The sequence below is a fragment of the Plasmodium fragile genome (assembly GCF_000956335.1).
Source record: "Plasmodium fragile strain nilgiri unplaced genomic scaffold supercont1.11, whole genome shotgun sequence".
Classification (NCBI taxonomy): domain Eukaryota; phylum Apicomplexa; class Aconoidasida; order Haemosporida; family Plasmodiidae; genus Plasmodium; species Plasmodium fragile.
The window spans coordinates 392,366-406,477 of NW_012192591.1; the positions used below are offsets into that span (position 1 = coordinate 392,366).

Here is a 14,112-nt window from a genome sequence, read left to right on the forward strand (position 1 = left end):
GCAAAAAAAAAAAAAAAAAAAAAAAAAAAAAAAATTAAAAAATAAAATAAAAGAAAAGGAGATATAAAACTGTTAATATTTTCCCTCACCTGCACGCATTTGTGTATTTTTTTTTTTTTTTTGTTTTGTTCCATAAAACGGTTTTAGAATGTACGCCGCTTATAGTTTAGCTTATCTTGGCCCTTTTTATTTTATGTACTCGTTTATAATGCGGTGTGCATAAAATAAATTGTGCCCCTCGTTTTCCCCCCTGGGCGAATCTATGGTGTTATTTTGCGGCACATTGTGAGGAAAAAAAAACAAAAAAAAAAAAAAAAAAAATGCATTTCAACTTTGAACAAATTTGCTCAAACTGCAAAGAGTTGAAAAAAATCGAAAAAGCTTTCCTTCATTGCGTCAGTTTTTTTTTATTTTTATTTTAATTATTTTTTTTTTTTCTAATCGTTTCGCATTTTATCATTGCTGTGTTTTGCCCATTCGTACCACGTATAATTTAATTCCATTTACGCGATCATGCAGTTATGTAGTTACGTAGTTGCGCAGTTACCCTGTTACGCAGAGTAATGCATTTGTGCAATCCTACAGCTCTGTTCTCCTTTTAGGCTTATGTTCCCGCATCCTACTTTGGTGGGGCCATTTGTACGGTGTGATTTTTGCCCCTTGCATGTTCCAGGCTTTAGCGTTATGCCATACTAGGGTTTTTTTTTGTTTTTTTTTTTTTTGCGTTTGTAGCTTTGCGCACCACCCCTTGGTCTTCATGCCAGTTCTTCTTTTTGTATAATCCAGCACATGCTGCCTCTGCGCTGTTGGGGCTGCCATTCTACAGCGCCTCTCTGTAGCCCCATTTGTTAGTCTCCTTTGTAGTTTTCCCCCCGTTCAGAGTTCTCTACTGGTTGGCCAACTATGTCACAGGCAAAACAAGAAACGAATTTGTTCTGATTTGCATGCACACAGAAAAAAAACAAGTCCCCTAATTTTTTTTTTTTTTTTTTTTTTTTTTTACGACCTCCCCAGTAAAAAAGATGATATTGTTATATCTCACATTTGTTATAATTCCGTTCATCGCATTTTCTTGTTTTATATATAAAAGCGTGTGCACCTTTATTCATGAAAAAAATAAAAGAAATGAATTTTTTAACTGTTTAAGATATGAAAATAAACAATTTTGTGCATATGAGAATTTCACGAAGAAATATGAAATCGAAAAATACAAGTACTACCTCAAAACGGAGAGGAAGATTGAAGTCAATTATAGCACAGACATTTTGGAGGAGCTGAACTCAGACTCAAATGAGGTGGACAAACAGAACGAGCAATACTTGGAGAGTCTGCTGGACGACATTTACAATGACCAGCAGTACGCCAAGGACAGCGAGCCCTGTGATCCTAGCCTCAACTGGATGAGGTACGTTCGTGTCCATTCACCGCTAACAGTGTGAGCGGCTCACAGTTCGAGTGTCTTACTTCTTTCCCCCTCCCCCCCCACACATGCAACACCTTGTCCCCCTCCCCTTCCTGCGCAAAGAAAATTGTCCACTGAGGACATCGTCAAGCTTAAGGTGCTACTGCTAAAGAAGGCCATCTACTTCCTCCCCATATGCAATAAAATATTTCAAGACAAAAATAAAAAGCAACGCTTATACAATAACTACTACATCGATGATAATATGTCCAAGGAGCTGGACGGGGTAAGTGGAAAAAAAAAAAAACGAGACTCTCTCCCTGTCTACGTCACTGTGGCCAGGCCCAATTCGTTATATACGCATATTTGTACATGTGTAACTGTGTACACTTATGTGATTTTTTTTTTTTTTTTTTTTTTTTTGGCACCTCCCTGCAGCAATGTGAAGAGTTTTTACAAGAATTCAATTTGATCATTTATGAGGCCAACTGCTTATCTCCAAGATGGGGTAATACAAAAGAAAGGAAAAGGAAAAAAAAAAAAAAAAACAGAGATACACCCCTTCCCTTTACGGTGACGTGCAGGAGGGGTGTCACCATGCCTTTGCTTATTTTTGCACCTGGTGGAAATGTCCACGGGATTCACCGCCTCATACATACACACACATACATACGAAGGGTGTGTCCACTGCATGTGATAGATGACACACAGCATTCTGTGACGTGTCGTTTGCTAACCCTTTTAAACCCCTTCACACCGCACAGGCGAAACCATCATCTCCGACGCATACCGCATCTTCCACCACAACAAAATAAAGGCGGATGAGGAAAAGAAGAAGAAGGATGAGTTGAAGAACCAGGCGAAGAAGCAAAAGCAGGATGAAACAAAATTGAAGGAAACAACGGAAAAGGCTAACTTGTTAGCTCAAGAGATCATCGAGGTAAGTCCCACGTCTTCCTACCCAACGCAAAACGAGTAGAGACAAAAAAAGGAAACCAACGAAACGAAGCGAAACGAAAACGAATGGTGCATACGGGGAGTGATGCAAACACACCGATTCACGAGAGCGAAAGGAAGAGTGGAAGCTTTAGTTTGCCCCCCCCCCCCATCACACACCAAGTTGTGTTTGTCAGCGCATGTGCGCAATGTATGTGAAACCCGAGTACACATCGGCCCGATTTCCTTTTTTCCACCCTTCACCCGCGCAGGAGGAAAATTCCAAAAAAAAAAAAAAAAAAAAAAGTAAATGAAGAAAAATATAGCCAAGTAAAGTAAAACAAAATAATGTGTTTTTTTTTTATTCCTTTCTCGCACCCTGACATTTTAACGAAAGAGAAAAAAATCATGCCACCCCGAACTGTTGCGACAGTTACAGTCGCTGGCTGCAGCAGGTTTCATTTCACGTCTCCTTATTCTTCTCACTTTCTCTCAATTTTGTCCAACTTGGTTTATTATAGCTTTTTTTCTTCATCTTTTTCATCTTCTTCTTTCTCTTTGTCTTTTTTTTTTTTTTTTTGTGTATAAGATTTAATGTTTATTTATAAAATTTTACAAAGCTTTCTCCTTTTTAAGAAAAACAAAAACATCTGAGATTTATGCCTTTTTTTTTTTTTTTTTTTTTTTTTTTCCCTTCATAATTACCACTTCGATAAAGCTTTAATTTTAAAAACGTTTTTGCGTGTGTATATATTGAAGAGGGGTTACCTCTCTTACAGGGTTTATGTCTTGCCCTCCCCCCCCCCCCGCGTCGTGCATATGTATATATATGTGTGCATATATGAGTATGTGTTTGTATCATTATGCGTATCCTTATGTTTATGTTCTCGTTCATGTGCGCTTTGCGTGCCCCCCACACCGCGCGCAAAAGACCCTGCACAGGTGAACGGCCGGTGATGCCCGTCCCCCATAATTCACACATGTAGATATAGACCCACATGTTCACCAGTTAATTTGATTTTTATGTGTGCATTTATACGTACATATATATACTCCCCTGCACACGCTCCTCCAAGGGTGTAAGTCAATTTAAAAAAAAAAAAAAAAAAAAAAAAATTTAAAAATTAAACACACAAAAAAGTAAACTTTACCTATTTAGAGGCGCAAAAGAAACAAACAATTGTGGTCTTTTTTTTTTTTTTTATTAAAGTGGTGGTAAGGAGAGAGGCCATGGTGCCTCCTACGACATGCCATTTGTGCTGCGCCTTTATTCATCTCTACTGCGCGCCGTTGTTCACTTCTGCTCCGTCTGCCCCCGCCACCGAGACATCAGCGGTGGGGTCGTTTCCCACTTGGTCCAGCTGATCTGTACAGTGGTTAAAAGCTTTGCCCCCCGCGTTACCACCATTCACAAAAAAGGCTGCATGTATGTTTTCCCCCGTGGTCACGTCCCGTGCACTTTCGTTCAGAATAAAGTTGTTGCAATTGAAATAGGCTTCTAGTAGTTTGCGATTTTCATTTTGGTTTTCCCCCTCCTCGTGTGTGTCATTCCGTGTGATGACCTCTGCGCAGGTCTCCTCTTCAACGACCCCCACTTTGCTTTGTAACGTTCCCACCATTTCCTCCTGTTTCAGCATTTTCTTATTTATGTCTTTTATTTTTTGGACGATCGATTTGATTAATATTTTCTTGTTCATTTTTTGAATGGCACCCCCCTTCTGCGTCGCTCCTCGCCTTTGAGCCACTCCTCCCCTTTGAACTTCTCTGCACCCACCATCTCCCAGGATAGTCTCATCGAGCACGTTCAAAATGGTGACCAGGTAGTTCATTTTCATGTCCTTGTAAAAGAGTTCATCTCTGAGTTGCTGGTTTTCCCGTCTCGCATTTTCCAAGTCCGTTTGCAGCTGTATATTATCCCTCTTCAAATTTTCACTGTTCTTAAGTAAGCGTTTCTTGTCCTCCACCAGAGATGCGTTTTTTTTGGCGAGCGCCTCTGCGGAGGTGCGCACAGATTGTATTTGTCTCTCCAACTCCTGAATCTTATTCCCCTTAAAGTCGTCTAACAGTATGTATTTTTGTAGCTTGTTTTTATAATCATTGAGGAGGGTCCTCTCCACAGGGTTAGCAGTTAATCTGTCCACTTCTTCTTTAAATTTTTTATTTTCTGATTTCACATTTTCAGTGATACTCTTCATTTTGTTAAACTCATTTCGCATGTTCATATACCTGTTATAAATGTTTGTTATTAATTTTTTTTTTTTTTCTTCCTGTGTTTCATATTTTTCTGTTATGTTTTTTATAATGTCTTCAAAGCTGTTTTTGATTTTCTCCTTTTCCTCCTCGTGCATCCGTATTTGTTCCTTCAACTTTTTTTCCTTCTGAAAATTTATCACATCCCTATCGCATTTGTTTACATACGTAATGGTCTTTTCTGTATTGTTAAAACTTCCTTTCTTGTCTTTGATCAGTTCTTTCTTAGCTGTCCTTAAATTGAACACGTATTTATTTGCATTGGTCCTTTTCTTTTCCTTAACATTGTTTGCCTCTTTACCACACGCCGTTTGTATTTCCCCGTTGTAGTGCGCTGTGATGGAGTCACTTCTCTGCGAATGTGTTATATTTTGCCCCCTTTTGTAACTCTCTCTTGGCACCTCTTCACCACGTTCCATGTTGGAAAAGTAACTTATGTTTTCTTCCCTTCTGGGGACATCCTTCGTGTAGGGAATCCACCCAGAGGCAACCCCAGGCACACCTACATATTTATAAAAATCTGAGATCAAATCTTCTTCCGTCAGTTCTGCACGCAAGGGGGACTTTTCCTTCTCCCCCTGCACATTCCCCCTTTGCCAATTAAATAAAGACGCATGATTTGCTGGGTTGTCCTTATAACATCGCCCCTCTTCCAACGCACCTATCTCATCAAATGTGCTCAGATTATCAAGTAAAATGGATGCCTGTTCACACTTTTCCAAATTTAATTGTGTTATATTTTTTCCTGCACCAACTTTACTCATGTCTTTTGTGTTGATAAAGGAGAGGGCCGTCCCCTCCCGTCCACTTGTCTTCACGTTTCTGTGCATATCTGTGTTCCAACAATGGGTCACTCTCGCGCATCGTTATATATATATATATGTATGTATATATATATGTATATATATATTGGCGTACCATCAAAGATCTCGTTATGCGTGTTCTCATTCCTGTTGCCTCCTCTACGCCACTTCCCTGCTTCCCAAAGGACCTTCCTTTAATGCTCACTTAAGGTGTTTTCTTTCACCCCAGAGAGCCCACACACACTCCTGTCTTCCCCTCCCCTGCTCCCGCCTCAGCATTTATACACCACGATAGCTAAATAGCCCTGATAGAAGCAGAATAGGAAAGAGTTCTCCTGCGGGGTGGTGCATCAGCGGCATGTCAGTGGAATGTCAGTGGTGTAGAAGGGGAGCGTAATCGGTGAGCCACTACATGAGGACGTCACGCAGTTTCCTCACAGAAACGCGCGCGCCCTACTAACCTTCGCCGAAATGTTGAAAGAGAAAGACTCCCCAATCAGGCATATCCAGCCGGCTCCAAAGCTTTTGTCCAAATTTTCTTTTATATTTTTTATGGCATTCTGCGGGTGGGCACGAGAAAAAAAAAGACGATAACGTAGGTTAATGTGCCATACGGATCACATATTCTCCCGTGGAGTAAAAATAAAAAAAAGAAATAAACAAGACGAAGCGGCGCCAAACAAAACAAGTGAACTGCTTCCAAAAGGAACCCACTTCGACGTTAATTTCGTTCGTGTTCGCATCTGAATATTTGTCCAGAACCCCGGTGATGATATCTACGATGTTGTTTTGGTTGTAATAGGATATGTCTGATTTCTGCATACAGGGCGGGGGGGAGAAACAACAAAACATGTCAGTTTGAGGTTTTGTTTTAGCTGGGAAATTTATCGGTTAGCAATTTTTTTTTTTTTTTAACTTTCGAATAATGGACGGTTTGGCGATAGGAGGAAGGGAGAAGTCTTCCCCATATGAGTTGGTTACATCACAGTGTGAACCCATTACACTCCTCCCTCAGTTTACCCTTATTAATAAGCTTTGCATATGCTTCTTCAAATTCTGCGATAAATTTTCCGAGTTCATTTTTGCCCGTTTGTTTATCTTTTAAGTTCACGGGGTTGGGGGTGGTGTCCTGTTGTGGTAGACTCCACAGCCTTTGGGGAGCTTCCCGCTAATGAAATGCTTTCCCGGCGGTTGGAGGCGTTTCCAGAGCGTAACGACGTTCACGTTTCCCCACCGGGAATGTTAGTCCACTTTTTCAGACCACAAGCCTGGCCCTCAAATGGAAAGAAGCCAAATGGAGGAACTCAGACAAATGCAAAAGTGCAGCCAAATTAATAATTCCACGTCACACGGACTTGCGCATACAGCAGTCCGCAAGTACAAACTCTACTTTATGTCACGAATGGTTAGTTGCGATGATGAGACAAACTGGACAAAAGGAGAGGAAAAAATACACACCTCAAATTAAAAAAAAAAAAAAAAAAAAAAAAAAAAAAAAAAAAAAAAAAAAAAAAAAAAAAAAAAAAAAAAAAAAAAAAAAGGAATAAATAAATAAATAAGTAATATCACCTAAATTGATCAAGCGTATATTAAATAAAACGAGACTGTTTCGCAAAATGCAGCAAATGTCACGATCATTATTTGTTCAAAGAGGGGGGGGACGAGATTTCCCTTTTCGTTTCATCACTATATTATCTGTGCGCACTGGTTTGGAGAGGCCAATATGTTGCGCGATGCACATCTCCTTCTGCCCCCACGTGTGCATAATTCGTGTACATAATTCATGTGCATAATTCACGTGCAGACAAATGTTCCCAAAAAAAGAGGTACACCTCTTTGGGGGATGAAAAAATAAAGGAGGGCAAAAAGACACACACAGGAATGATGCGTCCTTGTTTTCCCTTCTACTGCACACACCCCCGCGATTCGAAAAAGGGTACCGCGCCGGGATGGGAGAGGTTCTCCTTCAAATGGGTTTTTCCCCTTCCTCTCATGAAGGGGTATTTAAAAATATCTTCAGCTCTGTTGTATGTCCCCCGCCTGGCCACTTCGTTTGACCGCCAGGCAAAAACACGCCTTCTCGGCCACGTAGTCCACATTGTGGGCCGTGATGCCAGACACGTTAATTCGCCCGTTGTCAATGATGTAGACGTGGTGCTCCTTCAGCATGTCGCAAATTTCAGCAAATAGTGGGACGAAAGAAAAAATCCCTCTCTGCTTCTTATACACACTCCAGTCGTAATGCAGGTCAAACTTTTTCTGGTGAAATTCCATTTTCTCAAAAAAGAGGATTCTATTCTTATGAACACGTTCAGATAATTCCCGCAAGTCTTTTATCCACTCAGATTTTAATTTCTTATTTTCCAAAACCTGGCAAACAATTCTATTTGTGTGAACCGTGGGGGAGGTGTAAAATTTGCGAGTAATGATGCGAAGATTATTTGCCACAATTTTTCTCTCCTCTTTGGACTTGCAGATAATGTGCAATGCCCCAGCTCGTTCACCATAAAGGGACATATTTTTCGAAAACGATTGGCACACGACAAAGGATATTCCTCTTTCTTCAAATTTTCTAATTAAGGACACATCATCGTTCAAATTGGAGGATCCGAATCCTTGATAAGCAACGTCAAAGACAATTATGTGTTTTTTTTTCCAAACAATTTCTGCTATTTGGTCAAAATAAATTGCCTCAATATTTGTGCTGCATGGATTGTAGCAGGAAACCTGCAGTATGATAACAGATCCATCCTCCAAATTTCGCAAATCATATAAAAAGGCATCATAATTTATATTCACCAATTTCTCTTCAAAAAAACAAAGGTACTTAACTTTAAATCCGTAGGACGTTATCATGTTTATGTGGTTTATATACGGCCTGTTCATTAGGCATATGTCATGAATGTGAAGCATTTTAAATAATTGCAGAGCTATGAACATGGCTCCTGTGCCTCCTATTGCCTGAACTGTGCATATTCTTTTCTCCTTTATATATTTTGAATTTTCTCCAAAGATCAATTTCTGCGTTAACAAGGAAAATTGCTTCGTCCCGTTGCTTAACAAGTATGGTTTTTCCTTGTACCTTTCCTGTACTAATTTTTCTGCCTCCAGGACACTTTTAAATATGTGCAGCTGTCCATTCTCGTCGCAGCACACTCCAATTGACAGGTTTACTTTCACTTCCGATTTATCGTTTTTGAACTCCTCCGCGCTTTTGAGGATGTTGTCTGGCTCGACATCCTCCAGCTGGCCGAGTAGCGCGTCCATCTTTGCGGCAGGGAAGCGGCAGAGAAGCGATGTTTCCACGATGGGTTACGTTTGCCTTTTTTTTGCTACCTCGTGTAAGCGCTCCAAACTGCCGCTTAAATACCCCCAAAAGAGGAAAAAAGAAACGAACGCCACCACAAGTCCATCCCAAATCGTGAACATCAAAAAACACAACCCTTCGGCTTTTTAAAAAAAAAAAAAACAAAATGATAACTTTTTTTTGTTTTTTTTTTTTTATTATGACTACCACCAAAAATTAGCCACAACTGCCTGAACGTTCATAATATTTACGACAAAAAAAAAAAAAAAGAAAACAAAACAAAACAAGAAATTTGCCTCTTCCATTCCACTTACAAAATGGTTCACTACAACACAATCTATCACGGGATAGAAACAAATTTCTACTCACTTCATCGGTGCGTTGTTGTTCCTTATATATATATATGTATAACGACCCCTTTCAACAATGTGGTATAAAAAAAAAAAAATGGAATGTAGAGTGGACTATTCGTTTTGGCGTTGTGGGGGGTGTGGAGGGGAAAGCCGCATGCGAAGGTGAAACATATCATTATGCATTTATGAGTACATTTGGGTAGTACCCAAACAAAGGCATAAAATACGTCCCCATCGGCACAGGCATGTTATTTCCTATATTTATTTTGTACACTTTTTCCGCATGGGGATATTTCCATTGGGGGGAACAAAACAAAACGATGAGAAATTATTTTGAGGCCCCTCTCTTCGCGACGTCGACTTTAATTCCTGGTTGGGTTGTTTCGTGTGCGCCACGTGGCCAGATCTAGCACAGTTGCATCCTTGCAATTCTCTCGCATGACAAACTATTTTCCCAAAAAGTGTTCGTTTAGCAACGGAAATTTGTTCACTTCAACAGGGGAATTTTTGTTTTAATTTTTTTTTTCTCACCAGTTTGCTCCAGTTTGCTTCACTTGGCACTTTTTCTCATTCTTTATAGCACCATTATGGAATTTTTAAAAAACATCTGTTTGGGAATCAACTCTTTGTGCGGAAAGAGGGACAGGGTTTCCACATTTGTTTGGAGAGGTATTTACACGGATGTGCCTTGGCAACTCTTTGTTCGAACGGGGTGGGAAAGGAAAATGGGCACTTCTTTGGGCACACTAGGGCAGTGAGGTGGAAGTGAGAATTATGTGAACGCCCCTCGTGCTGAAGCAGCCCTGCGAACGCAATTGTTGTAACGTTCGTGACGAAAAAGGATACCAAAAAAAAAAAAAAAAAAAAGGAAAGGAAAGGAACGCACGAGCGATGTTACAACCGGGGAGTTATATAGAAACATGTGTGCGGGCAACCGCACAAGGGGATGCACAACATTTTGGAGAATCCCGAGACGAACACAAATTGCCCTAACGAAGGACAATATATGTGGTCCCCCCCCTACCTAAAAACAACATTGGTCCGTCTCAACCGTTTCACGTGAATAACTCGTTTCACCTTTCTGGGGGTCCCCCTAAAAAACTGGTCTACCTCATCTGGGTACGCGCCCATAGCCCTCGTGCAGAAGCCCCTCTTGTGTGTCCTCTTCGGATTGTTCCCGCCACCATATAGAAAGGAACAATCTTCCCCTCTATCGTTACAGCTATGGATACGCGTCTTGCCCATACGACTGGGCATGTTGAATCCACGTGAAGGTATTTCGCCCCCACCTTCACCTGTCCCATTGTGCAAGTCCTCATTCTGGAGAGCAATCCGGAAGAGAGCAAACTTGGCAATATATATTTTCTTCCCTTTGTAAAAAATCATTTTGCAATATTTTTTCAGCCTACTTGCATACACATCCCAGTAGTACTTTACATTCTCTTTCCTTATGTGGAGGTTTCCTTTTAACTGTTGGTTCAATTTCTTAATCCTACTCATGACGACATTTGCATTTCTGCAGAACAGGATGTCGTATATATTTTCGAAGTCATGTTGTTGGGGCGCTTGACGAAGGGGTTCTTGTTCTTCCTGCTCAACCCCCCGTCCATACTTCCCCACGCAAAAATTTATAAAGTTGTGATACTCCTGGTTGTTTCTGAATACGTTGAGGTTGATGTTCTGCAGGATGTTTGTCTCTCCGTTTGCGCGATCATCCTTTTCTGTGTCGGTTCCCTTCTCACCCTCGCTAGCCCCCCCGGACAGGAAGTAGTACAAGCTGAGGAGGGAGGGACTTGTGGCGTATTTGTAAAAAAAGTTAAAATTGAGGCAACACGTTTGTGTGTACATCTGGACTAACCAGTGGACCCCTTGGATGTAGTTCTCGCAGCTGTTCATTTCTTCCTGGAAATTTTTTTCCCCTCTACAATTCTGCACATAAAAGGTTTTCAAGAAGTGTTCCGTTTGGCTATGTTCTTCCTCAACAGTGAGATTGCTCATTTGTTCTTTTTCAGATGGCTGATCCACACGTTGGACTTCCCCTTGAATTTCTCCATTTTCCCTTTCGGGTGGTGATTCTCCTTTTTCTTTTAGAGTTTCATCCTGGGTGGGTCCTGTTTGCTCCCCCCCTTGGACAATTTTCCTGAGGAGGCCCGAATCAACAAAGCGCATGCATGAGGGGAATTCGCTTTCCAAATAATCATGAGAGGCAAGGTGCATGGCAATTTTCTTCCTCCTAGAGGAACCACAATAAGTGGAAGTCCTTCCGTCCATGTAGCACTGTGTCATGGTGCACCTGAACAAATCGGATCCCTGTTCCTTCTCCACCTCAATGTGCAGATTGTCTTTGTTTATTTTCCTTTTGCTGATCAGTTCGTTTAGGAGAGATAGTGGGAGGTACGACATGTGTTCTTTGAACATCCCCCTGCCTCCTCCTCCTTCATCATCATCATGCGTTTTTGTTCCCCCAATATTATCACCCTCATTTGCAGCATCTCTGAATCTCTGGAGGTAATACGTTGGGAGGCTCACTAGCTTATGTACTTGATTTAAATATTTTAAAAATTGTGGCCCATTAAGAGCATACTCCTTTGTCAAAAGTCCTCCGTAGGGACTGCCCCCATTTTGTTCTAAATGCATTTCCCTGTCCAGCATGTTAAAATAGGCCTCAAAAAAAGTGGAAAAATTACCTTCCCTGATTTTGGGCAAATAATCATTCCCCTTTAGGATAAAGAGGATGAGCAAGTCTCGTCTAATTTGGTCGATGGCGCTTGGGTACTTCATCCAAAAGAGGTTGGTAAATGTGTTTAGGTTGTACAGGACTTTTATTTTTTTCCTTTTCCACTTTGGAGTGGAGGTGTCCATATGGTCAGTTTCTCCATTTGGCTTCTTTCCACTTGGGAGAGCCAACCCAGCGAGGTAGTCCTCCTTCTTTTTCTCCCTTTCCCACGCCCCCACATCTACGAGGAAAGTCTGGTACGTGTACACACACACATTGCGCACGTCTTTCAAAGCTAAGCACTGAAGGAGAAGGTCCGCATCTGCCCCCACGATGACGAACGATTCGTCTGCCGCACTGCGGGCACCGACACAACTGCTATCCCCCTCATGCGACGAGCGGCTCCCCCCTACATAGTTCTGGATCCAATTCATTAGTTTGAGTTCTCCTTCCCCCACCTCCTTGTCAGTGGAAACGTACACTTTTATATGTTTATACTTTGGCAGGGATACTAAAAATGTTACGAATTTTTGAAGAAATTTTGATATTTTCTGAATGAAGGGACTTCCACATGTTATGTCATTTGAGTTGTGTCCATCCTTGAGTTTTTTTGCTTTTGCTCTCCTTTTAATTTGTAGCTTCAGTTTAGAAAAAGGACAAATACCATCAATGGCGAACACGATGTTTTTCTGCGGGGGAAACTTCCTCAACACATTTCTTATTAAATAGGAGAGCTTGCAAAAATATTGTTCATCGTTAACAAACTGGACGTTCGCTTTGTGTAAGAGTTGGTTCATGTCAAATAAAAGATTATCCACATGCCCGATCTTTGTTGGTCTCTTCTTCCAATCACGGCCTCCTTTTTTATGTTCCCTTCCATGTCCAAAGTTCCTCCTGCTCAAGTGCGTCACGTCCAGAAGGCTGTTTCTCTCCACTATCTGTACGCAACTGGGGAAGTTTTGAATCACCCATTTGTGAAGTCCCGGTATGCCCGCGCTGCTCAACCAGGCCAGTGCCGCCAGGTACACTGCGCCTTTGACCAGTAGGTGCTTGGGCATGTCATATTAGGCGCATGACGTTGTGGTGGGAGCGACCGACAGTTGCTCCACTTGGCTGTTTTTTTTTTTCTTTTCCTCACCGCTGCTGTCCTTGGTGGATTAATTTTTCCCCTTTCACTTGGTGGGTATTCTATATATATATAACGCGTATACGGTAACACACACGATAATGGTTAAACACGATTGTCAATGCAGGAAGAACGATCACCCATCCTTTGACACGAAAGTGCGTTCTTCGTGGCAACGACGACGACGACCCCAGCCCATGTGCAAAATTGCTCAACACGCATGTTTTTTTTTTTTTTTTTTTTTTTTAATCGCATCGGGGCTGTACCACCTTGTTGTCGTCCCCACATTTGCCGCTGCCGTCCGCGGCGGCAGAAGCCATCTCTGCATGACATGTCACACCAGTTTGCTTATTTCCATTTGGTAGGGATTCCTGCCCCTTTGAAATGATCCCTCTAAACGACAGTACCCACTGGGAAGGGACTCCCCCTTATTTCACACTTTGAGACCCAACCAGCCAATTTGCGCGCGATCCATTTAGGGGTGGAACAAATGCACGCTGGGAGAAGAGTACTCTTGGGTTACATTTCTTACATGAGGAGAGGCTTGCTGGAGGAGCCATGGCCGTACCGGCCGCACCTCCAATTCTCCACCACACAAATGCGTGCGCATTGTACACACCTTTAAAAAGGTCCCTAAAAGGGGGGGATCGATAAAAGTCGCCCTGCAAAATTACCAACTGATATTAAGACACCACAACGCCGAGGCGCATGCTCGATTGGGTGTTCGACCTAAATGTGAGTATTCCCACTGATGCGTGAAAATAGCCCTATGAGACGCTTACGGGTAAGGCCACCACGTTGCCTACATGAATTACTGACGACTGGTTGATGGAGATACACCCGGTTTATGCGAAATGAAAACAAAAAAAGAAAACAAACAAAAGAGGGAAATGACCCGCACACACATACACATTATGCATATGTATCTACGCAGGTGGAAAAAAGGAAAAAAAAAAAAAAAAAGGGAGTTCCCAGTATGCATACACACACACACATTCCTATGCTACATTCTTTTTTATTTTTTTTTTTCGCTAGATAACTGTATAGTTTTTTTTTTTTTTTTTTTTTTCTCAAGGGGGTGTAAAAAAACAGTATCGCTAGCTGGGTGCTGTGCTCAAGCGTCATCTTCTTGATCTGTTGACATGCCATATTATCCATCTGTTGTTCTATCTTGGTGTTTAGTTGAAATGCATCCGCACACGCTGTCTTGCTCACAAAC

At 41.6% G+C, this 14,112-nt stretch overlaps 5 protein-coding genes across 5 annotated transcripts; 1 reads left to right on the plus strand and 4 right to left on the minus strand.

Moving 5' to 3' along the window:
• Window positions 1-1,022: 1,022 nt before the first annotated feature.
• Window positions 1,023-2,381, plus strand: AK88_01340 (uncharacterized protein; the record flags this gene model as incomplete). The annotated part of the gene is made up of 4 exons (XM_012478975.1): window positions 1,023-1,405; window positions 1,526-1,688; window positions 1,841-1,910; window positions 2,167-2,381. 4 exons carry the CDS (start codon window positions 1,023-1,025, stop codon window positions 2,379-2,381), a joined length of 831 nt encoding a protein of 276 aa, XP_012334398.1.
• A 1,234-nt stretch (window positions 2,382-3,615) lies between these two features.
• On the minus strand, window positions 3,616-5,418 carry AK88_01341 (uncharacterized protein; the record flags this gene model as incomplete). The annotated part of the gene is made up of 1 exon (XM_012478976.1): window positions 3,616-5,418. One exon carries the CDS (start codon window positions 5,416-5,418, stop codon window positions 3,616-3,618), a length of 1,803 nt encoding a protein of 600 aa, XP_012334399.1.
• A 245-nt stretch (window positions 5,419-5,663) lies between these two features.
• Window positions 5,664-6,471, minus strand: AK88_01342 (uncharacterized protein; the record flags this gene model as incomplete). The annotated part of the gene is made up of 4 exons (XM_012478977.1): window positions 5,664-5,726; window positions 5,853-5,951; window positions 6,106-6,207; window positions 6,412-6,471. The coding sequence occupies 4 exons, from the start codon at window positions 6,469-6,471 to the stop codon at window positions 5,664-5,666; spliced, it is 324 nt and encodes a 107-aa protein (XP_012334400.1).
• A 936-nt stretch (window positions 6,472-7,407) lies between these two features.
• Window positions 7,408-8,658, minus strand: AK88_01343 (uncharacterized protein; the record flags this gene model as incomplete). The annotated part of the gene is made up of 1 exon (XM_012478978.1): window positions 7,408-8,658. One exon carries the CDS (start codon window positions 8,656-8,658, stop codon window positions 7,408-7,410), a length of 1,251 nt encoding a protein of 416 aa, XP_012334401.1.
• A 1,413-nt stretch (window positions 8,659-10,071) lies between these two features.
• AK88_01344 (uncharacterized protein) lies at window positions 10,072-12,825 on the minus strand (the record flags this gene model as incomplete). Its single annotated transcript, XM_012478979.1, has 1 exon — window positions 10,072-12,825. One exon carries the CDS (start codon window positions 12,823-12,825, stop codon window positions 10,072-10,074), a length of 2,754 nt encoding a protein of 917 aa, XP_012334402.1.
• Window positions 12,826-14,112: the final 1,287 nt, after the last annotated feature.